At 36.6% G+C, this 26,726-nt stretch overlaps 1 protein-coding gene across 5 annotated transcripts in view; it reads left to right on the plus strand.

Moving 5' to 3' along the window:
* Window positions 1-937: 937 nt before the first annotated feature.
* Window positions 938-26,726, plus strand: part of mef2ab (myocyte enhancer factor 2ab) — a 29,178-nt gene continuing 3,389 nt past the window's right edge. Inside the window, exons 1-11 of one of the 5 annotated variants that reach the window (XM_082160825.1) lie at window positions 938-1,145; window positions 9,468-9,613; window positions 10,261-10,445; window positions 14,289-14,492; window positions 19,672-19,806; window positions 22,413-22,590; window positions 22,878-22,937; window positions 23,901-24,043; window positions 24,151-24,177; window positions 24,984-25,101; window positions 25,216-25,342. In XM_082160825.1, the coding sequence (XP_082016951.1) occupies window positions 10,392-10,445; window positions 14,289-14,492; window positions 19,672-19,806; window positions 22,413-22,590; window positions 22,878-22,937; window positions 23,901-24,043; window positions 24,151-24,177; window positions 24,984-25,101; window positions 25,216-25,342 (1,046 nt within the window). In that variant the 5' untranslated portion in view covers window positions 938-1,145; window positions 9,468-9,613; window positions 10,261-10,391. Of the gene's footprint in view, window positions 1,146-9,449; window positions 9,614-10,260; window positions 10,446-14,288; window positions 14,493-19,671; window positions 19,807-22,412; window positions 22,591-22,877; window positions 22,938-23,900; window positions 24,044-24,150; window positions 24,178-24,983; window positions 25,102-25,215; window positions 25,343-26,726 lie in introns of all 5 variants that reach the window. The other 4 variants (XR_014203095.1, XM_082160822.1, XM_082160823.1 and 1 more) reach the window with 4 other exon arrangements.

Raw genomic sequence — 26,726 nt, forward strand, 5'->3', positions numbered from 1 at the left:
ATGATATGTAAATATATGCAAATATAATCATGTCTAACTGCTTTTGCAAATGGAAAATTTGGTATACACTATTTGAGCAGAAACTGATTATTTTATAATTTTGAATAATCATTTTATAACAGAAAGTATGGACAGATTTCATGAGATCTTCATCAGAGATTCACTTCATTCAAACTATCATCAGTTTTTCAGCCCATCTCAGGAGCAAGACTTTTTCTTCCTTAGTGCTGTCTGCATAATTTTACATAAATTAAGATGCAAATACTTCAGCGCCTGTTATATTACTTATTACCTTAGTAATTGTGAAATGTATGATTTTATACTAGGTGATTTTATTCTATTTTTTTGTTCCTCAGCTCCAGTGCTGCATTGTCACTGACTTCACGGAGACCGTTAACATCCAAGCCTCTGTCCTAAGACATCTCATAAATCACCCTGGATGAAACATGTATTGTAATATATTTAGCTGTCCCTGACACTATTCCCTGTGACAGACCAACAGATGTCTCTCCATGCCTGCTCTTCATCTTCTCACTAAAACTAATGACATTTAGTCATCTACAGTTCAGTGGATTCATAGTAGTTTACTGTAACATTTCCTTTATCAGTTTTACTTTATCTTCAAGTGTGTGTGTGTGTGTGTGTGTGTGTGTGTGTGTGTGTGTGTGTGTGTGTGTGTGCGCGCGCGCGCGCGCAAATTTCCTCAGAATAATTCATTTATTTGCACAGATGTTATTTATTTCGTATGTGTCCTCACACAATTCTTAATTTATGCACAAATATGTTTTCTGCTGATAGATAGATAGATAGATAGATAGATAGATAGATAGATAGATAGATAGATAGATAGATAGATAGATAGATAGATAGATAGATATGAATATTGTACTTGTGAATACACTGTACTGCAGCAGGCTCGTGTAATGTATCATGTTATGTGGTGCCCGGTGTGTGTGTGTGTGTGTGTGTGTGTGTGTGTAAGGTGGAGTGGAAGGTCTCTGAAGGACACACTGATGTAGAGGGAGGAGCAGCGAGCAGCGCGTGCACGAGTCCAACAATGACTCGGGATTATACAGTGTACATGATTCCTGCTTTTACATTCGCTCGGTTTGCGCTCCTTTTGTCTTTCTCCAACTCGACTGAAGGTGAGAACTCAACTGCTCTCTGATGTAGCGATGTGGATTTAAACGCTTGTTGGTGAATTAATAAGTAGCATTAAGTAACGTAATTACACATTGATTTAATTCGCTAACTAATTTCGTTGATAACCGTTGCCTACTTCAGTTACGAGCAAGTGTGTGACGTCAGCATTCGTCGCTTTTACGTGTTTTTGTTGTTGAACGTGTGTGTCAGTGATGTTGGGCTTGATGGAAGATAGAAAGTAGTTGCTGCCACTTTGGTTTATTAAAAAGGGTTCATTAAACTGCACTGTAGTCGTATGCTATTTGTGATAAATTCTTGAAAATTCTTTCTTTTTTTTTACATTTACTTTTGTTTATTAAGAGTTCTTTGATGTAGGCATAATGTATCACCTTGTGATGGTTTACATAAATAATCCAAATTCACTTATACAAATATTCACAAAGAATGTGTAACTTATACACTACAAGTGTATGTGAGTTTTGATGTCAGTTTACAGCATATGAGCCAATTTTGGAGCATTAAAATAAATAGACACTTAAAGCCACGCTTAATAATATCAATGCATTATAAGAAAATATCAAGTGGCATTTATTTATTTATTTATTACTGTTCAAAATGATGGCAAACATTTCTGAATATTAAATGTTATTAGAGCATGTCCATTGTTAATTCCATTGCCTACTGTGTGAACACTAAAAATCTAATTGACATCAGTTGATGCAATTAATGCTAAATTAATAGCAAAATGGTTCAGAAGAAAAGCTCTACTTAACTTCACAAGTTTAACTGTTTATTGACATTGATGTAGCCACAGAAAAATTTACTTCAAATATTCGGACTACAATGCTGTGTTATGATGTTAAAAGTCAATGCATCAAGTTGATTGTTGTAAGAGGCGAGTATCAATGTCATTGCATTGATTCTCTTTCTGTAGCTCATCTGCATTTGACCACTTCAGATTGTCAGAATTTAATGTACCCTAAGCCAACGCTTTAGCTAGATATTTACCTACTTATAGTGGCTATTTCAAACTAATGCTTGTTGTTTTTCTACATGTAATTTTATATTTAATCCATTACATTTGATTAACAGCATATCTAACCTATCATATGCATGTTTTTTTTTTATATATATATATATCATACCATTTCACATCTTTATGTGTTTTTGAGCTGTCTGTACTGCAGAAGAATTGACTTCATTCTCATGTGGGGTCTGTTCCAACAACACAGCCTTAGACCTCTGGCTGCCTTCTGTCTGACCGCCGCTCCACATGTTTGAAACTAAAAAGAGTTACCATCCTTTAGAAATTATACTCGATAAATACAGAAATCAAATATAATTGTCTCTAAATATTAGCTCCCCAGTCTGGCTTCCTGCAGACCCAAGAAGCTTTCTTTTGTGAAGTGGAAATAGAAACGTCTTCGCCTTGCCAAATCAAACTGTATATTAGATTTGAGGAAGGAGCGTGAGTGCGCTTTATTAGACAGACTGTTAAGATTTAGTGATCGCAGCCAAACCTGAGGGCTTGAGGGGGGTTGGCGCTGTGCCTCTGGGACAGGACTGCCAACTACTCCAGGCTTTATTAAACTGTCTGGCAATGTGTAAAATACAGTATAATACAGAATACAATTCTGTTGTGAACATGGCATATTGTTTCATTGCGCTAAACTACATCTCTAGCAAAGGTTTAGAAGTATAAGTAATAAGTTGCACATTGTTGTATCTTCTCATAAAATGGTGTAAGAAACAATTAGTTTCAAGGTTAGTTTGTGAGAATTGGGATGACAATTTTTAGGGGGATTTTTGAAGAATAGTATGTTATTCTTGAGAATTTTTTTCTATTATTACATGGCTCTCTCGTGGCATTCTGCAGTTTAATCATTTTCACATAAAGCCGCTGTTAACAATTTAGTTTTTGAAGGGAAACGTTTTTTTTGTTTTGTTTTTATGATGATGATGATGACTTTTACACAGGTTAAGGAAAGAAAGAAAGAAAGAAAGAAAGAAAGAAAGAAAGAAAGAAAGAAAGAAAGAAAGAAAGAAAGAAAGAAAGAAAGAAAAAGAAAGAAAGAAAATGAAAATTCTTATCCAACTGATTGACTTGAGAAGGATGAAAAAAAATATGTTCTTAAAAGATGTGCCTGAAAATAAGTGGAAGGATAGAGGATATTTTATATGTAATGCAAGTATAATCTCATCAATTAAAAAAAGTTGTGTGCATATGGTTGGAAGACAAGGGATCTTAAAGTCCCCCTGTGATGAAAAATATTGTTTATATGTCTATGTGGTGTTTTTAATATGCTTTAAGACAAACCATGTGCAAATTAGTATTTTCTCTTTAAAACTGCAGTGAACCAAAGACAGTCTCAATAACGCGGTTTGAAATTGCTGGTGTTTCTGACGTCACAAACTACCTTGTAACCAATCACGTCAACATGTGATCGTCAACGAGTGGATCTCTGAGCTGGTGTGAGTGAGTGGAGGCGGGGCTAATTTGCATATTCATAGCACCGCATATACTAAATGAGTCAGACTCAGGAGTGTTATATTCAAGCTATTTTAAAAGCATGAAGATTTTTTTTCAAGGAAAAAACACTTAAATATGTCATTTTGGTGATCAAATATGAGTTTTAAGGGATACAATTATTGACTACAGGGGACTTTAAGAGAGAGAGAGAAATTGTTTAACTAGTTTATTTTCTCGCATCACTCTTTCTTCTAATGTTATAAAACAATTTACATTCAAAAGAGTATTTGATAAATAACCATCTAATAAGCATACAAGTACTGTCACTGAATAAGTGATAATGACCAACTGACTGACATTTACAATCAGATCAGAATCAATCAGAATCAATTAAAATCTGATTCACTGAAGTGCAGTACTTTCATCTGCCTTAAGAACATCAGGTTTGTCTTTTTTCCTTTCCGTTCACTCTTTTGACCTATAGTCAATATGGAGGGTGAGGTTTCCTGATCTAATTGGAGTTGGCTAAGTCTTCTTTTAATCTGATTACTCAAAGCAATCCTCTCTAGATCTGTTAAGGATCTTTGGTGTCACCTTTGACCCTGTAAAGGTAGAATTGCATAGTGGTTCACATATTATGGGCCTGACAAGTAGATTTCTGCAGGTACAGGGAGATTAGATTGTCTCTGTAAAATAAACAGAATTGTGTGCCAGGATTTTTATATTTTATAGAAGGAATTGTTCTTGTAATATTTGCTTCTTCATAGGGTTGAGGGTTTGTTGTAATATGTAATTTGTTAGCAATTATTTCCATCCAGGATGTATTTTGCACAATCTGGGCTTTGTTCACGCAGTTAGTACTTCAGATTTGGTTTCAAGTCTTATTTTTAGGACTGAATATCCGCACTTAGACGAGTCACGCAATTGACATTGTTCTCATGCTCTCTCACCACACGTCCATATTCTCACACAGTGAGAGCAAAGAGGACACGGACAATGTGCTTTTGATATGAAACAAAGTCTCAGCTTTTACATTTTGTACGTTTAATTACGGAATTCAAACAATAAATACCGTTTTGGCGCTCTTAATGTGGCGTGACAAATCGCTGTATCCTCAGTTCAAGCAAAGCCGCAGCGTTGGGCGTACGTCAACTGGTCATCTCTTCCGCTTACTGCTAGTTATAGCACGAAATAAACATGTAGGAACATAGGAATGGTATGTCAAAAGAACATCTCAGTTACGTAACCCTCGTTCCCTGAAGGAGAGAACGGAGACGTTACGTCAATTCCTCGGTCAGTTCCGACGTAACATCGAATGTGACCGACTGAAAGGGAACCAGTATGACTTACTGAAATGTATCATGTCTCATGTAATCGCTCAAAAAGTGTTTCAGCTGCGGATAAAATAGTTTGTAAACAATGTCATGTAACGTTACATTTACTTCAGAAAAACCATTCAATGTCCATAAACTGCATAGTAAGCAGAAAAATGTACTCTAGAGTGATATGTTTTTTCAAAAACAAAAAAACTGCACTATATTAGTCATTATATTTTGACTCTAATACCATTAAAAAGTTAGCATTATAAAAACGACCTTAATTGCAATTGTATACAAATCAGTTGTTAATTTACATTTTTAAAAGTCCCCCTGTGGTGAAAATCAAGTTTTAAATGTTGTTTATATGCCTATGGTGTTTTTAATATGCTTTAAGCCTAACCATGTGCAAATTCAATGTCAACACCATTGCTGAGTATTTTCTCCTTAAAACGGCAGTGAACCAAAGACAGTCTGGAAATCGCTGGTGTTTCTGACGTCACAAACTACCTTGTAACCAATCACGTCAACGAGTGGATCTCTGAGCTGGTGTGAGTGAGTGGAAGTGGGGCTAATTTGCATATTCATAGAATAGTGTATACTAAATAAGGCAAGGGTGTAGAGTTACATTCAAGCTATTTAAAGGCATGAAGATTTTGTTTTCAAGGACAAAATGCTTAAATATGTCATTTTGGTGATCAAAGGTGAGTTTTAAGGGATAAAATGATTGACTACAGGGGGACTTTAATAATAATGTACCAGCTGACAGGGTTCCCTGTATAGTTTACAACATTAGTTAAGAATGTTTTTTTTTCTTTTTCTTCAGAGTACCACTATAAATACATGTATCTATCCAAATTAATTGATATTGAATCAAGATCGAGATCAAATCTAGGCTCATTAATTCTCACTCCAAGCTGAACTCAAAAGTTGGCAGCCCTGTTCATACGATGTAGTCAATATTTGGTATATCTACATCAGTTGCTATTGTGATGGCTAAGACTTGACTTTCTTCTGCAACAACTCAGGACAGAAAACTGGTTATTTTGCCCCTGCTCACATTGCATGCATTCATTCATATGCTGTTTTTGACCAGATTAACCAAATAAAGAAATGGTTTCAGGTCGAGACATTCCTAATTCAGAGACAACATGAGATTAACGTACATTAGTTCTCAGTGTGAGCTTTATGATATCATGAACAAGCACAGCAGGATGGAGTCTGTCGGTAGCTCTTACGTCTGGGACTCAGCAGGGATTCTTTGGTTGTGTGTGCTTAAGTCGTACCATAAATAGGAAATGTTCTATTTGCTGAAAGGGCAGAATATTAACGAAAGAGTAAAAACAAATCTGAGGAGTTGATATTCTTGCAAAAACACTTTGAGAAGCCTGGAAGGAAAAGGAGTCTGGGGATATCTGGCAGATCTTATTAAATGTGTTTTGGACGGACCAGTCAATGTACAGCGATTGAGCTCTTTCTTCTAGATGCAAGATGAGGTTGATTGGGCTTTATTTGATGACTGTTATAAATGAATTCATTTAATCAGTGATTTGTGCCTTGCTTTTTCTGCAGGATGATCTCTTTTATTTTATTTGGTACTGTGTACATATTTTTTTTCGCAATGTGATTATATATCTCACAATTGCAACTTCATCTCTCTATGCTGTGACTTATTACTGTGACTTTTTATCTCACAATTGTTAGGTTATTATTTCTCACAGGAATGTTATTTCTCTGCAACTAATTGTTCATTTGATTGTGACTTTAATCTCTCAAAGTTAATTCATATTTTACAATTGCGATGTCACAGTAAAAGGACACTTCCATAAACTTTTTTTTTCTTCTCAAAAATATTAAAATAATACTTTATTCAGCAAGGGTGCACTTCAAAAGTCAATCAAACGTGATAGTAAAGACATTTATAATGTTACAAAATATTTCAAGTTCAAATAAATGCCTTTTTTGTAAACCTTAATTCTATTAATCAAAGTATCCTGAAAAAATGTGTCACAGTTTTCACAAAATACACTTTTTACTGTATTTTTTTATCAAATAAATGCAGCCTTGCACTGTAAAAAAATGTATACGATCAATAAGTTGACAATGTGTGTTTTTACATTGCTTTAACTCATCAAAATAAGTTCAATTTTCTACTTTTTTTAAGTTATACAAGATTTAACTAATTTTTAAGTCAGTTTAATGTAATTTAAGTTGAAATTACTTAAACATCCAAGTTAATTGTACTCAATTTTTATTTTATTTTTTTTACAGTATGGTGAGCATAAGAGACTTCTTTCAAAAACCGACCCCAAACATCTGAATGGTAGTGTATCTATGAATACTAATGGGATCATATTGAAATTTGCTGTAAACGTCATTGTTTTTGGACTACTCCAAACTGATTATACAGTTACAGAAGTTCTTCAGGTAGTTGTGAGTTTTAAATAAACCCGTCCAGAACTTGTACAATTAAACCCTGATTACATTTCCAAAAACTCAAGAAACTCAGTATTGTTTTGTAAAGCCATCCGTCTGAATACTTCTACAAACATTCATGCAATAAAACAATCTAGTTAAATTACATCATAATAGAAATAACTACATATGCAGATCTCTTTGAATAGCAAAAACAAGGATATACAGTAATAAAATGTTCAACAACAAAAGAAATAAGACATGAGACCCCTGAAGCCAGATGTTTTGCAGAACGTATCTGTGTCAGCCTGCATTTATTATGGAAATGGAAACAATCCCACAACTCTTAATTAACAGATGCAGTCATCCTCATATAAGACCACAGGGTATAATGCAGTGTTCATGTTTTGTGTAATGCATTATTAAGAAGGATTTATGTAAGGAGGCCAGACATGTACTCAGCTCCAGAGCAAGGCTATAAGTAAGATTGTGTCATGTCTGTGTGCTGTGTGACAATGCCAGTGGTGTTTCTGACTGAATCGTATTGGTCTGCTGGAAACATTCATCCATCTGAGTCACTCATTTTAAATGATGTTTTTTTATTTTTTTATCTGAAAGTGGAGCATTGAATCTTTCAGGTTCTTTTATGACAATGGGTCTCAAATTAGTGACGTTTGGTTTGAGTCGGTTATTTCTAGGGATTCAGTCAAACCGGTTCAATTGGCAACAACATTTAACATCATTTATGATAATATCTAACTTGATGAAAAACATGTGATATACAGTATATATATATATCAATATATATATATATATATATATCAATATATATATATATATATATATATATATATATATATATATATATATATATATATATATATATATATATATATATATTTGGATGGCTAGATAGATAGATAGATAGATAGATAGATAGATAGATAGATAGATAGATAGATAGATAGATAGATAGATAGATGATAAATAGATGACAGATAGATACTGTAGATAGATAGATAGATAGATAGATAGATAGAGATAGATAGATAGATAGATAGATAGATAGATAGATAGATAGATAGATAGATAGATAGATAGATAGATAGATAGATAGATAGATGATAAATAGATGACAGATAGATACTGTAGATAGATAGATAGATAGATAGAGATAGATAGATAGATAGATAGATAGAGAGATAGATAGATAGATAGATAGATAGATAGATAGAGATAGATAGATAGATAGATAGATAGATGATAAATAGATGACAGATAGATACTGTAGATAGATAGATAGATAGATAGATAGATAGATAGATAGATAGATAGATAGATAGATAGATAGATAGATAGATAGAGATAGATAGATAGATAGATAGATAGATAGATAGATAGATGATAAATAGATGACAGATAGATACTGTAGATAGATAGATAGATAGATAGATAGATAGATAGATAGATAGATAGATAGATAGATAGATAGATAGATAGATAGATAGATAGATGATAAATAGATGATAGATAGATAGATACTGTAGATAGATGGATAGATAGATAGATAGATAGATAGATAGATAGATAGATAGATAGATAGATAGATAGATAGATAGATAGATAGATAGATAGATAGATAGATAGATAGATAGATAGATAGATAGATAGATAGGAATAAGGATGGATGGATTGGATGCACTTTTCCCTCATGAAAAGTGGTGTTTTATTAACCACAGATGCAAACCCTCTTAAACAAGTGAAAGTACCACTATGCAAACTACATTAATGCAAAACCTGGGCGGCAGAAGAGTCACAAAGTGTATCTCGTTGCTGTACCCGTTGCTGTGAAATTCACTTATATATTTGCATGATGAATCTCTTAGCATTTGAATAGCATATCATTCCCACATGCATTTCATCTGTTAGGTAAATAATTCACAATAAAAAAAAAGTTACAACTTTTGTCTTGTGAAGTAAGATATGGCACTTTGTATAACACCATATTTTTATTTTTATTCACATGAAATCCAAACTTACACTCTTATTAAACATGGCTGAAATATACAGTGATATATATCGCATTGGTTCCTTCTTTTAAACAGGCTTCTCTTTGCACTTAGAGTTGATGGATCATATGTAAGGCATCTCGTTGGTTGCCCTGGTAACGGTGGAGCTGAGCGGGAAGGTGTGAAAGTGCAGGAATACGGGTGTTGTTCCTTTGTCTTCCATCAGATCTCAAGATCCGCTCCTTCACTGGGAACATCAGGTAGGAATTCTCTACAAACAGGTTTCCGAAGGACCCGCTTTAAAAAAAGTCCTTGTAGACAGTTTTTAGATCTTAAGAACTCCATAAACAGTTGGAGTGATCTTGTCTTATATTTCTTGGGAAGCATTCTGAGTGAGGAATAAATACAAGCAAAAGTAAGACCTTCATGTAATGTTTTTTATCTCTCTCTTGGGCTTGGATGTTTATTGTACAGTTCTGGAAGGAAACAACAACATGCGCTGTAAATTAAAGTGATGATGGATGGTTTTCTTTCAGGATTCCCCAGATTACATGTTGTAATTTTAGATGTATGAGGGATTGTGGTAGATTACGTGCACTAGTAGCTGTATGATGTGGTTTTAATGGGAAATAAAATGGCTTGAATTCAGGTTAATGATAAACAATGTTGACAGGGACTTTTCCTGCTCGTATAATCCAGTGTGTTTAGGATAATACTGCTGTTGTTTACACCAGCCAGCAAATCAGATTACAAGAGAGATCTCTAAAAATGGACACGTTCGAAAATCTGTTTGGTTATGCTACAGGTGTCATTGAAATGTTGCTTGCAAATTTTTATGTCATCAGTGACTCTTATTTGTTCGTGTGAATTCTGTACAGTGCCTAACATCTCCTTGCATCTCTTGCAGGTTCTGTTGTGGTGAAGAATGCAGAGAGGAGGTGTTTTCTTACGATGCAGTAAAACCTAAACATAAACTACCATAACCACGGGAGAGAAAAGAAGATTTCCATTAGCAAAAAGAAAGAAAGGGAAGTGACAATGGGCCGAAAGAAGATACAGATTACCCGCATAATGGATGAGAGAAACAGACAGGTAAGATGAGGACGTCTGCTTTACAAATCCTGTAGGAAAAAATGTGTCCGGTGTTTTCCAAGTCTATATAGATCTGACATAAGAAAGCTTTGAGTTGCTACTTCACCAGACTAATGTATTCGCCATACTTTGCCAAATATAAGTGAATCAGTTCTTAAATCTACAAAGAGCCTTGCACATGTTCTGTTATAGATAAATATTGTGTTGATAAATGTCCATTTCAGTCATTTGCAAAAATTATGTTGGCTATATACACAACCATTCAAAAGTTTGGGGTCAGTAGATTTTTTAAAGAAATTAATACTTCCTGTATATTCAGCAGGGATGTGTTAAATTAACCAAAAGTGACAGTTAAGACTTCTAGTTACAAAATATTTCGGTTTCATTCATTCAACTATCAATTCATTAAAGAATCATGAAGAAAATGTATCATGGTTTTCAGATCATGTGACACTGAAGACTGGAGTAATGATGCTAAAATGTCAGCTTTGTCTTCACATGAACAATATTACTGTTGCTGGTCTCTAGATATCAACCGTAAGATTTGGAATCAAGAACCAGTTCCATTTTTTTAATTTCCTTGCTGGTTGCACACAACAACAGAGACCAGTACAATCTGGTTCATGAGCAGATTACTAGTATTATGAACTTTTTACTGACTCATTTACTAAATCATTCAGAACGTTTCTTCACTAAACCACAGTTATTAAGAAATCTGACCATTAAAATCCTTACAATTCCCATTTATTCCCACTTTAATGAACAGCATCAGATGCAGCCAAATGTATCATCATAAGCTCAATCTGTTTAGATGCCTTTTTTAAAAAAAGATTTCTTACAAACCCCTTCATCTCTGTAGACCATTGGAGCACCAGGAACGCCCCACACCTTCAATCCTAACATATGTGATTTATTTCTGTTCAAATGACCGCTCAGGAGTGCCCCATGTATCATAAGCGTGTTTAATGAATGCACAGGTCAGACTCCATGCTTCTGCACACAGGAGCTCTTGTGTGTGTTCCCCAGCGGACTGCAGTCCCAGTGGTGTGGTCGCAGTAATGAGAGCAGTTCAGGGCTCCACATCTCTCATTAGAAGACTAGTCAGTCTGAGGGCTTGTACAGTCTCTCTCTCTCTCTCTCTCTCTCTGCCCCTGATGGCCATCACTCACAGCAAAACCACAGAGACAAGCCTGAATTTACCAAGTCTGCACTGTGATCTACATTTATAATACTAACCAGCTCCACAGACCCTATCTTGTCTGAGCGCTCTTTTTCGGAAGATTATTTTTGGTACACACAGTGTGTTCTATAAGTGATTTACAAAGTTTTTTTTACACACACACACACACACACACACACACACACACACACACACACACACACACACACACACACACACACACACATATATATATATATAATTTTTTTTTTTTTTTACATATACATATAAATATATTCCTGTGTAAATGAATAATTCCTCTGTACTGTATGAATTGATTTTGGTGTTTGTTTTATACAGTATTATTAGAAATTCAATATCAGCAAGTTTATTTAAGGCTTCATTTATTTAAGTCTGATGTAAAAAGCCTAAACTGGGGTGGGACCCTACGGAAGCGTATTGCATTCACTTGAGAAAAAAAAATCTACTCTGTTTTTCTGAATTAATGAGTTAATTATCTCAGAATTACGAGATAATTTTTCATGAAAAAAAAGTTTTTGCTCTGTTTTTCTGAATTAACGAGTTAATTATCTCAGAATTACGAGATAATTTTTCATGAATAAAACGTTTTTGCTCTGTTTTTCTGAATTAATGACTTAATTATCTCAAAATTATGAGATAATTTTTTCTTTAAATAAAAATATTTGCTGTTTTTCTGAATTAATGACTTAATTATCTCAGAATTATGAGATCATTTTTCATTTAAAAAAATTTGCTCTGTTTTTCTGAATTAATGACTTAATTATCTCAGAATTCTGAGATAATTAAGTCATTAATTCAGAAAAACAGAGCAAAAACTTTTATTCATGAAAAATTATCTCGTAATTCTGAGATAATTAACTCGTTAATTCAGAAAAACTGAATAAAAAAATTTTTTATGAAAAATTATCTCATAATTCTGAGATAATTAAGTCATTAATTCAGAAAAACAGAGCAAAAACTTTTTATTCATGAAAAATTATCTCGTAATTCTGAGATAATTAACTCGTTAATTCAGAAAAACAGAATAAAAAATTTTTTTATGAAAAATTATCTAGTAATTCTGAGATAATTAACTCGTTAATTCAGAAAAACAGAGTAGATTTTTTTTTCTCAAGTGAATGCAATACGCTTCCGTAGGACCCTTTCAAAAGGTACTAATATATGCATTTAAGGTACTAATATGTACACTTCAGGTAATAATATGTGCATTTAAGGTACTAATGTGCACCCTAAATAAAGTACAATGGTGTACCTTTTGAAAAGGTACTGCCCCAGTGACAGTGTTTGTACTTTATTTTATATGAGAGTGATAGAAAAGCTCATCTCTTATGCTCATCAAGGCTGTATTTATTTGATCAAAAATAACGTAAAAACAGTAATATTGTGAAATATTTTCTTATAGTTAAAAAAAAATTGTTTTCTATTTTAAAATATTTTAAATGCTATTTATTCCTGTGATGATAAAGCTGAATTTTCAGCATCATTAGTCCAGTTTTCAGTGTTTCATTCTGTCCCACGTTGTAAATAATTTTTTTCTTTTACTATCCAAAAGTGCTAATTATTCCTCATTCATCTCTGGAACTATGCTAAAGCTTTTTCAAATGTGATTATACACTCTGACATTGACAGCAAACATTGAAGGAGTTTGTTCTCAGTGTTTCATGCACTGTTGTAAGAATGTGTCCCTCAGCTGTGAAATGGTAGCGATGCTTGGGATTCCTCAGGGAGGGTGATAATTGGCAGGAAACATGAGAAGATCTGGCAACTCTGACAGCTGGGTCCCATCAGATGGCCGTGAAGAATGACTTCTTCTGATACTATTAATGAACACACTTAGAAAAGAAAAACAGCACAGAATCACAGTACTTGCTGTATGAGTATTAAAAGCTTGGAGTTGTTATTTAATTTTATTTACACTACCGTTTAAAAGTTTGGTGTCGGTAAGATTTTCTTAAATGTTTTTTAAAGAAGTGTCTTATGCTCACCAACACTGCATTTATTTAAAATAAAATGTATTCATTAAAATATACAGTAAAACAGAAATATTTTGAAATTTTATTACAATTTAAAATAAGTGTTTTCTGTTTTTTTAATAATTAAAAAAATATATATATATATTTATTCCTGTGATGTTGAAGCTGAATTTTCATCCAGTCTTCAGTGTCACATGATCCTTCAGAAATCATTCTAACATGCTGATTTGCTGCTCAAGAAACATTTCTTATGATTATCAATGTTAAAACAGTTGAATAGAAAGTTCAAAAGGACAGCATTTGTTTTTATTTTATTGTTAATTTTATTTTATTATTTTTATCATATATGTTGTTACTCTCACTTTAAACCAATTTAATGCATCCTTGCTGAATAAAAGTATTAATTTCTTAATAAATAGTGTCGTGCAGAGGTAGACATTAAAGTTCAATATTTGTTTCTACATCCATAATTTACAGTTTTCTCTGTTTTTAGACATAGCTTTTTTCAGATGTATCTTTTGGTTTGTGCAAAAACCACATCAGTCAACAGTGAACAGATCTCTTCAAGTTACTTGAACTCTTTATTTGATATCTATGACATGGATGATAATATATACACCTTTAAGGAGATTGCTCTGATTTCCGCTGTTTCTCCTATAATTTTCATAGGTGACGTTCACGAAGAGGAAGTTTGGTCTGATGAAGAAGGCGTATGAGCTCAGTGTTCTCTGCGACTGTGAAATAGCCCTGATTATCTTCAACAGCTCCAATAAGCTCTTCCAGTACGCCAGCACGGATATGGACAAAGTCTTGCTGAAATACACAGAATACAATGAACCACACGAGAGCAGAACCAACTCTGACATTGTGGAAGTGAGTGGCTACACAGTTCAAAAGTAAATCTCAGTTATGATTTGTTCTGATTTAATTAACAGTTTGAAATTGATTGAAAAAGATAAAAGATTTTAAAGTCGCCATGAAATGGAATTTGCGGTAGTCTTTTCTTCCCTATTGTGAAGTATATCTGAGTGAATCAGCTTCTCAAACAAGAAAAAAATTAGGGCGGGACTTGATTTTGTCCATTGAGAATTGATTGGCTGGTTTGCTATTGGTGGTTCTCATGTGAGTGACAGGTTGTACCGCCCTCACGCCAGTAAACACATCATCAGAGAAGAGAAGAGGAAGAGACATTTTTTTAAAACAAAGATTACGAGGGCACATGAATAATAATGTGCACGGATAAATCATTTACAATAAACTCTGCAATATTCCATAAAAAAAACAAGAATTAAGAATTAAGATATACAGATTGCATATACAACCCATTTAATGTGCTTCCCTACACAGATATCTATTTTAGTAGTGGTTGATTTCTTCTGAATCTTATGACCAGTGGTTAAAGTTGGATTTGGCAGGTGGGGGAACCCTAAAATTTTGTGTAGGTGCAACAGGGAAAAATGACTCACCGTGGGACAACATATTGAGTATTGTGGTATAGCAATACTTTTTGGGACAAGAGTGTCACTGTGGCATCAAGTATCACAATACTTATTTACTTGAAATTGTAATGTTTTTATTTTGGTCCATCTACATCTACACTGATATGATGGCGATACTATGTTAAAATTGCTGAACACCACAATATGGAACACAACCTTGTATTATTTACACCATGTGTAAATTCAAACATAAAAATGGCTTAAGACAACTATAACAGAAATAAATTACAACCACAATTATGTAAATTTGACATTAGCCTACTTCCCCTTTGACTTTTAACTCCACTGCAACATCTACTTGCTCTGGCTAGAACAGCAACTGTCAGGGGCGGACTGGGACTAAAATTCAGCCCTGGCACTATAGCCACACCAGCCCACATTAAGCACATTAAACTTTGGTGTCCGTTCCGGAGTCGTTGGTGTCAGTTCCGGAGACATTGATGTCCGTGCCAGAGACATTGGTGTCTGTGTGGTGTCCGTGCCAGTGTCTGTGCTGGAGACGTTGGTGTCCGTGCCGGTGTCCGTGCCTGAGACATTGGTGTCTGTGTGGTGTCCGTGCCAGTGTCCGTGCTGGAGACGTTGGTGTCCGTGCCGGAGACGACGGTGTCTGTGCCGGTGTCCGTGCCGGAGACGGCGGTGTCCGTGCCGGAGACGGCGGTGTCCTTGCCGGAGACGTTGGTGTCCGTGCCGGAGACGGTGGTGTCCGTGCCGGAGACGATGGTGTCCGTTCCGGAGACGCTGGTGTCCGCGCCGGTGTCCATGCCGGAGACGATGGTGTCTGTGCCGGAGACGGTGGTGTCCTTGCCGGAGATGGTGGTGTCCGTGCCGGAGATGGTGGTGTCCGTGCCGGTGTCCGTGGCGGAGACGATGGCGTCCATTCCGGAGACGTTGGTGTCCGTGCCGAAGACAGTGGTGTCCATGCCGGAGTCGATGGTGTCCGTTCCGGAGACGATGGTGTCCGTGCCGGAGACTTTGGTGTTCCTGCCGGAGACGTTGGTGTCCTTGCCGGAGACGTTGGTGTCCGTGCCGGAGACGATGGTGTCCGTGCCGGAGACTTTGGTGTTCCTGCCGGAGACGTTGGTGTCCGTGCCGGAGACGGTGGTATCCGTCCCGGAGACCCTGGTGTCCGTGCCGGTGTCCGTGCCGGAGATGTTGGTGTCCCTGTCGGAGACTTTGGTGTTCCTGCCGGAAACGTTGGTGTCTGTGCCGGAGACGGTGGTGTCCGTGCCGGAGACTTTGGTGTTCCTGCCGGAGACGTTGGTGTCCGTGCCAGAGACGGTGGTGTCCTTGCCGGAGACGTTGGTGTCCGTGCCGGAGACGATGGTGTCCGTGCCGGAGACTTTGGTGTTCCTGCCGGAGACGTTGGTGTCCGTGCCGGAGACGGTGGTATCCGTACCGGAGACCCTGGTGTCCGCGCCGGTGTCCGTGCCGAAGATGTTGGTGTCCGTGTCGGAGACTTTGGTGTTCCTGCCGGAAACGTTGGTGTCTGTGCCGGAGACGATGGTGTCCATTCCAGAGATGGTGGTGTCCGTGCCGGAGACGTTGGTCAATTTAAAATTTAAACACTCTTCGATACAAAAACATACCCTCTGTGAGTTCCTGTGTTTAATGTTGATCACATTAATCGAATATCCACACGATTGCAAATATGACATTGATTTTATACAATAGTTCAACAAATGGAAGGTATTAATATTAAGTGATGTTAATTTTAAACACAGTATTGTCAGTATTTTTTTCAACACAATAATAGCTCCACAAAAGCCACAGCAGAACAGCAGAACACAGCAGTGGTTGTGAATGAATCTGTGGCTTTGAACAAATCGTGAGAGTCAATGCTTCAATGATTCATTCATAATTACAGCCACTTGCTTTGTTACTGAATAAATGACTCGATGACTCACTCAGAAAGACAGTGACTTGCCGCCACCGCTTTGTTTTTTACCATCATTGCATATTTGTCAATTTAACTTTTTTTTTTTATTTAAAGCATTATTTATATTATAAAGTAATTTGTAAAGGTAAAAAATGCACTGGTAAAATCGATTTAAGGGGGCAAATATTGCCCCTTACTGAAAAAGGTGTTACTATTGTGTTCTCATTTGATGCATTAGAACGAAGTGTGAAGAAAACAAAAAAATTCGTTTTGAAGACAAAAACGAGAACACAAACGATCTGACCAGGGCTGCGTTCAGCCCCGACAAAAAGCTTCAAAACGTTTTTTAAACGAAAAACGGTGGTGCGTTGAACACCCTGTTCTGATGACGCAATTGTTGCAACTATGGCAGCTGAGAAGGCCATTCTTTGTGTTCATTTTGAAGAATTTTCAGAGCCTAATGAAATCGGTATAAATAATACGTGTTTAATACTGCAAAATACGCTCGATGTTACAGTCACTTCCCTTGTCGTCCAGAATAAAAGAGAACATCCCAATCGAGTGAAGGGATTTGTGGAAACTGACAAAACAAAAACAAACAAACTAATAAATAAATAAACAAGGAGGCGTTTCTCTGACTGGATGTTTTTTCTCCATTTTTGACCTATACTGGCGCTAAAAGAGGAGTATGGGAAATCCCATTCTCATTAATATTCATAAACTCATTACCGTAGCTATTCTTACCTGTAAAAATTACATTTCTGGATATCTGTAATACTATTTTCACTAGTTAAAAATGCTAATTCTTGATATCAATAATTGAATTTCAACTAGTAAAAACTATAATTCTTGATATCTGTAATTGTATTTTCACTACTATAACCCATATCGGATCTGACTAGGATCTCACAGAAGGGCCTTTAACAGATTACGCAAAAGCACCTTGTAGCAGTAGCATCTGGAGATGAGGGCTGCGTTTACCGTTGTTGTAATGCAGTTAACAAACAGTTGTGTCTGCATCTCGAGCATGCAGGCTGGAGTAATTATAGATCTCGGTCTTCTGTGAGGCATGTGCTCAAATTACATCTTCATTGTCACATGCATTTGCTCCATTTACAATTAACATGTGAAGCTAGCCAAGGCTGTTCTGTGCTTTTCCTTTTGCCAAGGTATATAAGCAATTATGAATCTGTGTTAAGATTTATTCATAGAAGCTTTCATCCAAAGCGACTCATACACTACCAGTAAAAAAGTTTGGAATAATTCAATTTTTTATATATATTTTTGAGGGTCTCTTATGCTCACCAAGGCTGCATTTATTTGAACCAAAATACAGTAAAAACATTATTGTGAAATATTATTAAAATTTTAAAGAATTGTTTTCTATTTTAATATATTTTAACATGAATTTTCAGTATCATTACTCCAGTCTTCAGTGTCATTTTTTTTTTTTCAGGATTCTTTGAATGAACAGCATTTATTTGAAATAGTAGACACCATAAGTTTTTTTTTACATTATACATGTATTTACTGTCACTTTTGTCTTTTGATAGGAGACTTCTTTAAAAAAAAAAAATCTTAATTATTAATTTATTGTAATATTTGTTGTGATTGTGAGACTATTTTCTGTTGAGATGCATGATTTAAAGTGAATGTTCAGCGTCTAGCTATCTGTAGCTAAATGCTGGTGCTGAAGTCATGTGAACAGATTTTCTGCGAGTGGTGCTAATTGGTTGTAGCTAAAAATAAAGATCCAGTCTAATCCAACATTCATACCGAGGAAACCTGAGATACTATCAGTCAAGGACGTGGCACTTTTGGCAAGCGCTGCACTCGTTAGCGTCTATTAATCACAAATCGCTGGCGTCTACCGGGAATGCATTTCTGAATCAAAGTTATGTGTGCTGGTCTCACATTAGCATACCCTACCTTGTTTTAAATGTAAGAATTTTGCTTTTGCCTCCTGCTTTTCATGTGTCTCCGCTATAGTATTCAAAAAAGAAATTGTGCGCACATCCAAAAGACTTGGCAGGTGCTCGATCAAATGAAGCATCAAACTCAAAATAAACAAGAATCTCTTCTATAGTATACCAGAAGATTTAATTCCAATTTCTCAGTGATTATTGTGTAATTTTTGTATTTATCAACTTTTATTGGAGGTCTATCATTGGAGGACCCTTTCACATTGATTACTCAATGACTAGACCGAAAGTGGTCATGCAATGCATTAACTTCTCCAACATCCTATAGCCATCATACCTAGACGGCCTTGAGTCGGTGATGATGATGATTTGTTCAGGGCAGATCCTGTCAAATCAGTCATTGCATATCTTTTTGGTTTTGGTTTTATTTACTAATAAAGCGTAGATTTGTTTTCCAGATTAATAGAGAGTCAGAATCTCTTAGGTGAACTCTTGAAGTCATTGGTGTAAAATAAGCCCAGTTATAACATTAAAGCACAGAGTTACAGCATTACAGACACCTTAAGATGAGATAAGCTTAATGAGATGAGATAACTCTCCTGCACTTACACTTTTGCTTTAGCACTGTAATGTTCTGTAACAGGTCTGAAAATATTCTGCATCGACTGAATACCTGCACTCAGTTTGACCTTTCATTTCCAATGTGATGTAGATTTGTAATCCCATCATACATCATTCTTTGCTGCTCCCTACAGGTGCTGAGCAAGAAGGAACACAGAGGTTGTGACAGCCCAGATCCAGAATCTTCATATGTCCTCACGCCTCACTCGGAGGAGAAATATCAGAAGATTAATGAAGAGTTTGACAATATGATGAGAAATCATAAAATTGTAAGCAAAGTGTGATACGCGGTTTGTTTTTGTTTTTCGTGGCATCTCTGTTATGTACACTACCTTCCAAAAGTTTTGGGGTATTAAAAATGTTGTTCATTTCAATGTTTTTGAAAGTCTTATTGAAGTCTTATGAAGCCTGTCTTAGTTCCAACCATCAAGAACATCCTAGAAACCACATACGGTATGTAGCGACCCACTAAAAAGCGACCCCCCTTCATAGGAATCACGGCCCCTTTAGTGCCGGTCCTGCATCCAGAAAGTCATAGCAACTAAAATGTTTTTATTATTATTATCGTGATTCTAATTTGGGAAACATTTGAAATGTTTTCTTGTTTAAAGGCACAATATGTAGGATTTTTGGAGTAAAATATCCAAAAACCAAACAATGTTATCTATTTTGTTGACTTGTGTACTTACATTATTCCAAATGTTTCCAACAATGTTTAAAGTCCCCCTGTAGTCCATAATTTTAGTCTTTAAAACTCATATTTGATCACAAAAATGGCATATTTAAAAGTTTTTTCCTTAATAAAAAATTTGTCATGCATTAAAATAGCTTGAATGTAACTCTACACCCTTGCCTCATTTAGTATAAATATTCTATGAATATGTAAATTAGCCCCGCCTCCACTCTCTTACACCAGCTCAGAGATCCACTCGTTGACGATCACACTTTGACGTGATTGGTTACAAGGTAGTTTGTGACGTCAGAAACACCAGCAATTTCAAACCAAGTTTTTGAGACTGACTTTGGTTCACTGCAGTTTTAAAGAGAAAATACTCAGCAATAGTTTTGACTTATGAATTTGCAGATGGTTTGTCTTAAAGGAGAACTCCGGTGAATTTTTAAGTTAATCTTGATCGTTAGACCTTTGTGAGTACTGTCTATAGAAAAAAAAACGAACCGGATTGGTGCTTGCAACGCGGAGCTGTTACAGTTAATGCCCAGAGCTCCCATTCAGCTAAAACGGCAGTTATGGGGGCATAAACCTAAAGAGTGTCTTTGTGCCTCTTAACAGACACACAATGCAATTAAAATGTCTGTCCAACATGAACAGGGCCCTTACATGACAACAAGATGCGTTTAGCAACTTAGCCATTGTTTAAACTCACCTAAATAGTGTTTTAGACAGCTAGCTGTAGTCTCGCGCTGAAGTCCCGTGGGAACTCAGTTGTAGCCGGAAAAAAGGTAAATAGTAAGTGCGCGTGATTTTTTTCCCCCAAACCACTTCAGCGGAAATCCCGCCCTGCAGCTGATTCTAAGGTTTTCATTGGTCATGTCAATTACAGATTGCCTACACCAAACACTGATCCCTAAACCTACCCGTCACTGTAACCTAAACCAATGAAATCAGCTGCAGGGCGGGATTTCCGCTGAAGTGGTTTGGGGGAAAAAATCGTGCACATAGTGCAGGTGGGAGGAGCGTCGTGTTCCAGCTACAACTGAGTTCCCACGGGACTTCAGCACGAGACTACAGCTAGCCGTCTAAAACACTATTTAGGTGAGTTTAAACAATGGCTGAGTTGCTAAACGCATCTTGTTGTCATGTAAGGGCCCTGTTCATGTTGGACAGACATTTTAATTGCATTGTGTGTCTGTTAAGAGGCACAAAGACACTCTTTAGGTTTATGCCCTCATAACTGCCGTTTTAGCTGAATGGGAGCTCTGGGCATTAACTGTAACAGCTCCGCGTTGCAAGCACCAATCCGGTTCATTTTTTTTTCTATAGACAGTACTCACAAAGGTAAAACCATCAAGATTAACTTAAAAATTCACCGGAGTTCTCCTTTCTCACATTAAAAACACCACATAGACATATAAACAACATTAGAAGCTTGATTTTCACCACAGGGGGACTTTAAATTCAGATAAATCAGCTATTTTAACCAGTGTAACGGCCCGTGTCAATGTCGCCTGTCAATGACGTCATTGATTTCCAAGAAAACAACAAAGAGCTGGTGTCTCATAGCAGCCACTGAGTGAACGCACAGAGTAATTTTCAACACACTCAAATGTATTTTAGTATGATTGTTTTGACCAAGTAAAACAGCCCTGCGTTGATGTATAATTCATCAAATAAAGTGACTTGTATGACTAGTAATTCAGCACTTGCGGCTGTTTCATTAGAATGAGCTAAAATAATGTGAATTTAAGTGATTAAACGTAACTGTAACAATGTTCTAGTACAGGGAAGAAGGAGACGGACATTAAACATAACTGCAATAATCATAAAAACACACATAAACAACAATACAAAAGGAGCAGCAGCGACCGACTGCAGCATAAGCATAATAAAGACAGCAACGTAAAATGTCCCAGACTCTTGGCTCCGCCCTGCTTCACACCACAGTAATGCTAATAAAACTTTAATACATTAGCTCACCCATGAACATCATTTCTGCCTGAGTCCTGTCAGATGTTTCCATCGGCTGTGGAGAAAAAGACTACAACTCGTGATTCCACGCTCACGGTGTCATCAAGCCACGCCTTTGTTATTGTTTTGAATAAGCGACCTCTAGTTGTGAAACTTACAAACTGTGCCTTTAATCGAACGCATCCCTGGACGTCTCTCTTAATATTGTCTCTTCTCTGTCTCCATCAGCCGGCTGCTTTGGGTCACCAGAGTTACTCCATGCCTTTGACTATGCCCGTCACCAACCCTGCCACCCTTCCCTACAGTACAGACAGCTCACTGGACACCCCAGTGTCCCTCAGCGGGGCGAACATACTGTCTCTGTCCTCCAACGGCTTCCAGAGCACCAACAGCACTGCTGTCATAGGTCAGGATCTACATCATTACCATACATTTTTCAACGCAATACCATCATAATGCTGTGGTATTCAATGCTAATTCCAGTGAGGTTTTGAGGTAGTCTTAAATGCCAATGGTTGATGAATATGATAATCATTCATTTCCATGGTAAATATCAAAATTGCTTTGGTTCATAGTGTTTATGTCTTTAAGGAATCGGTCTCATACATTTTGAAATGAAACATTAATTTATATCTCTTAGGTTTAAGTGTCTTTAACAGAAGGTTTTTGTTTCTTTGATTAATTTATGTCCAGATGGTATACCAGGTTCCTCAGACGTCCCACATCCAAATGGTGTGCACTCCAGTCATGTGGGTAGGTGCTTTTTTGGTTAACTTATACAACGTGTCTGACCGTGATGATAAAGTTCCACTAAGTAACAATTTGTTTAAAGAATACTTAATTTATTTCTAAGCTTGCTCTGTAATTCTATTTACATTCAAACCATCCACAAATCAGATAAATGTTTCTTAAAGAGCAGGATTTGTATTTTGTAGACAGATTTACTGTATTATCAGCATGAAGCCATCAGATTTTCACTATACTGTACTGCACATACTGTACTTGTTGTTCTAAACCCTCTATGAAAGTATCTGATTGTCAGAGATACCGTGTGTGTTTCTGTGTGTTAATACCTTGTGTGGGCAGGATGTGAGGTCACGACCTCAGGGAAGTTGATTTCTTTATCCACTAGTTCTTCCTGTGTTCCTGAAGGCCCTTTTTCTGTGTTAATGAAATACTCCAGTTTAAAGACAAGTGAAGCTCTATATATGCTGTCAATTACCATAAAAAACAAATCAGATTATTATAATTTTTTTGTTCTTTTATTCAGCAATGATTCATCAAAGTAAAGACATTTATAATGTTACGAAAGAATTTTATTTAAAATAAATGCTGTTTTTTTTTTTTTTTTTTTTTTATCAAAGGATGCAGCAAATCAGCATATTAGAATGATCTCTGAAGGATCATGTGACACTGAAGACTGGAGTAATGATGCTGAAAATTCAGCTTTGCATCACAGGAATAATAAAAAATAAAATAAAAATAAAATATAAAACACTTATTTTATATTGTAATAATATTTCACATCAATTTAGCTGTTTTTACTGTATTTTTGCTCAAATAAATGCAGCCTTGGTAAACATAAGAGACTTCTTTAAAAAATAATAAAACATCATCTGACTACCTTACTGCATTAACTATGCTAACCTATGACTATGTTAACCTACACCTCACCCAAACTTGTAATAATCTCCCTTTTTATTGTGCCCTATTCAGCCAATGGCTTCGTCAGTGGCTCGGAAGGAAGTAGAATGGGAAAAGTCGTTTCTGCAAAACCTCAAGCCTCGTCCACAGTGGGACGCAAACCTGATCTGAGAGTGCTCATTCCTCCTGCGTGCAAGAGCAGCGCTTCTTCACTGGTGAGAGCAGCTTTATCTGCCATGTGTCAGAGAAACATCCTGAAATCATTAGACAATGAGAGAGTATTGACCTGCCTGAAACGCCCATTCAATATTTTTCTTGCAAGCTGCCAGAAGAAGGAGAGGAGCATTTGGTAAGGAGTATTTGATCATGTTTTATTCAGAAAAGCTTTTCAACAATGACCCATTATCTAGGTCATGAAAATTTTAAGAAAATCACTTTTATTACAGCTGCCTAGTGTTCAACATATACATGCTTTGAGGCCATCTAGTGGTTCTTTGACACATTACAGTCAAAGCTTTAATATAAACCACAGATTATTTGGACACTTTAGACACATCCATCCATATTTCTTTCCATCCTTCCATCCATCCACCCATCCATCTGTCTGTCTATCCATCCATCCATTTGTCTATCTACTCCATCCACCCATCTGTCTGTCCATCCATCTATTTGTATGTCTATTCATTCATCCATCCATCTATCCATCTATCTATCTATCTATCTATCTATCTATCTATCTATCTATCTATCTATCTATCTATCTATCTATCTATCTATCTATCTATCTATCTATCTATCTATCTATCCATCTGTCTGTCTGTCCGTCCCTCCGTCCATCTGTCTTTCTACTCGATCCATCCATCCATTTGTCTGTCTATCTACTCCATCCATCCATCATCCACCTGTCCGTCCGATCCATCCGATCCATACTCGATCCATCCATCCATCTGATAATGTTTTATTCAGAAAAACTCCAACTCTCTGCATTGTTTTGCAAAACAGTGATGTGTGATGAATAGTGATGTATGATAAACAATGAATAGTGAGTATAGATTGAATATAATTTTGTTGTTGTCTGTAAATTCCTTTTTTTTGCCCATTTATCTCCACACAAATCAACCCCTGTTGTTTCCACTATTTCTATTTAAACCTCAGAGAATAGACAATTCTCAGTCCAGCCAATCACTGACTACTCCTGTGGTATCCATGGCAACCCCCAGTCTGCATCCCCAGGGCTTTGTGTACTCAGCCATGACCTCATCATTCAGTACAGGTATATCAGTGACCTAAACATAATAAATCATCTAATAACACCAGGCTCTGTTCCCCTGGACCTCATGTCACTACGAAAGACTATTTTACTATTTAACTCTTTCATTCCTTACAGATTTTGCCTTGAGCAGTGCAGAGGCCAGTTCTTTACACGGCTTCAGTTCATCAGACGATGTCACATCCGGCCCAGGGTCTTCATGGAAACACAACCAACATAGTCAGCCAGGGTTCAGTGCTCAGAGGTGAGAACATGACATAGAGGTGTGATGCCACATTGTGGTTCATTTTGAGCATTAATTTCCTTCATTCACCCAAAGTGTTAAAGGGCACCTATTATGCTACTTTTTACAAGATGTAAAATAAGTCTCTGATGTCCCTAGGCCTAGAGTGTGAATGTGAAGTTTTAGCCCAAAATACTCCACAGATAATTTTTTATAATTTTTTGGGGGGTGAGCAAAAACGCACCTTTTCTGTGTGTGTCCCTTTTAATGCAAATGAGCTGCTGCTCCCAGCCCCCTTTCAAGAAGAGGGCGGAGCTTCAAGAGCTCATGCTCCGGTGGCAACAAATAAGGACAATCTCACACTATAAAATGTCAGAAACCTAAACTAGCGGTGTTCAGTTTGAACCGGGTTCGGACAATAATGCCTACAGAGCCAGATAACATGTGCTGCATGGAGATAGAACAGGTATAAGTTTAGTTTGATTTCGGTTGTAACTTATGCTGTCACCTTGCTTTTATCCACTACAAGCCTGTTGTAGCGAACCCCGTCCGAATGATGGCCAAAACGTTAAAGTTTATTGTACATCACACAAAAGACGAAGTGTCCAATTTCACTCCAGAAAATCACTGTTAGAGATGAATAAATCACAACACAAGAAGTGTGCAAAAAGTCTTATCCATAAACTCTCTCTCTCTCCCTTGCATTATCATCAACATACACAGTGAATTACACAAAACACTCATTACAACTAACAGTAAACAAATACACTCACCTAAAGGATTATTAGGAACACCTGTTCAATTTCTCATTAATGCAATTATCTAATCAACCAATCACATGGCAGTTGCTTCAACGCATTTAGGGGTGTGGTCCTGGTCAAGACAATCTCCTGAACTCCAAACTGAATGTCAGAATGGGAAAGAAAGGTGATTTAAGCAATTTTGAGCGTGGCATGGTTGTTGGTGCCAGACGGGCCGGTCTGAGTATTTCACAATCTGCTCAGTTACTGGGATTTTCACGCACAACCATTTCTAGGGTTTACAAAGAATGGTGTGAAAAGGGAAAAACATCCAGTATGTGGCAGTCCTGTGGGCGAAAATGCCTTGTTGATGCTAGAGGTCAGAGGAGAATGGGCCGACTGATTCAAGCTGATAGAAGAGCAACTTTGACTGAAATAACCACTCGTTACAACCGAGGTCTGCAGCAAAGCATTTGTGAAGCCACAACACGCACAACCTTGAGGCGGATGGGCTACAACAGCAGAAGACCCCACCGGGTACCATTCATCTCCACTACAAATAGGAAAAAGAGGCTACAATTTGCACGAGCTCACCAAAATTGGACAGTTGAAGACTGGAAAAATGTTGCCTGGTCTGATGAGTCTCGATTTCTGTTGAGACATTC

This window comes from Leuciscus leuciscus (genome assembly GCF_965113295.1).
Source record: "Leuciscus leuciscus genome assembly, chromosome: 2".
NCBI classification, from domain to species: Eukaryota; Metazoa; Chordata; class Actinopteri; order Cypriniformes; family Leuciscidae; genus Leuciscus; species Leuciscus leuciscus.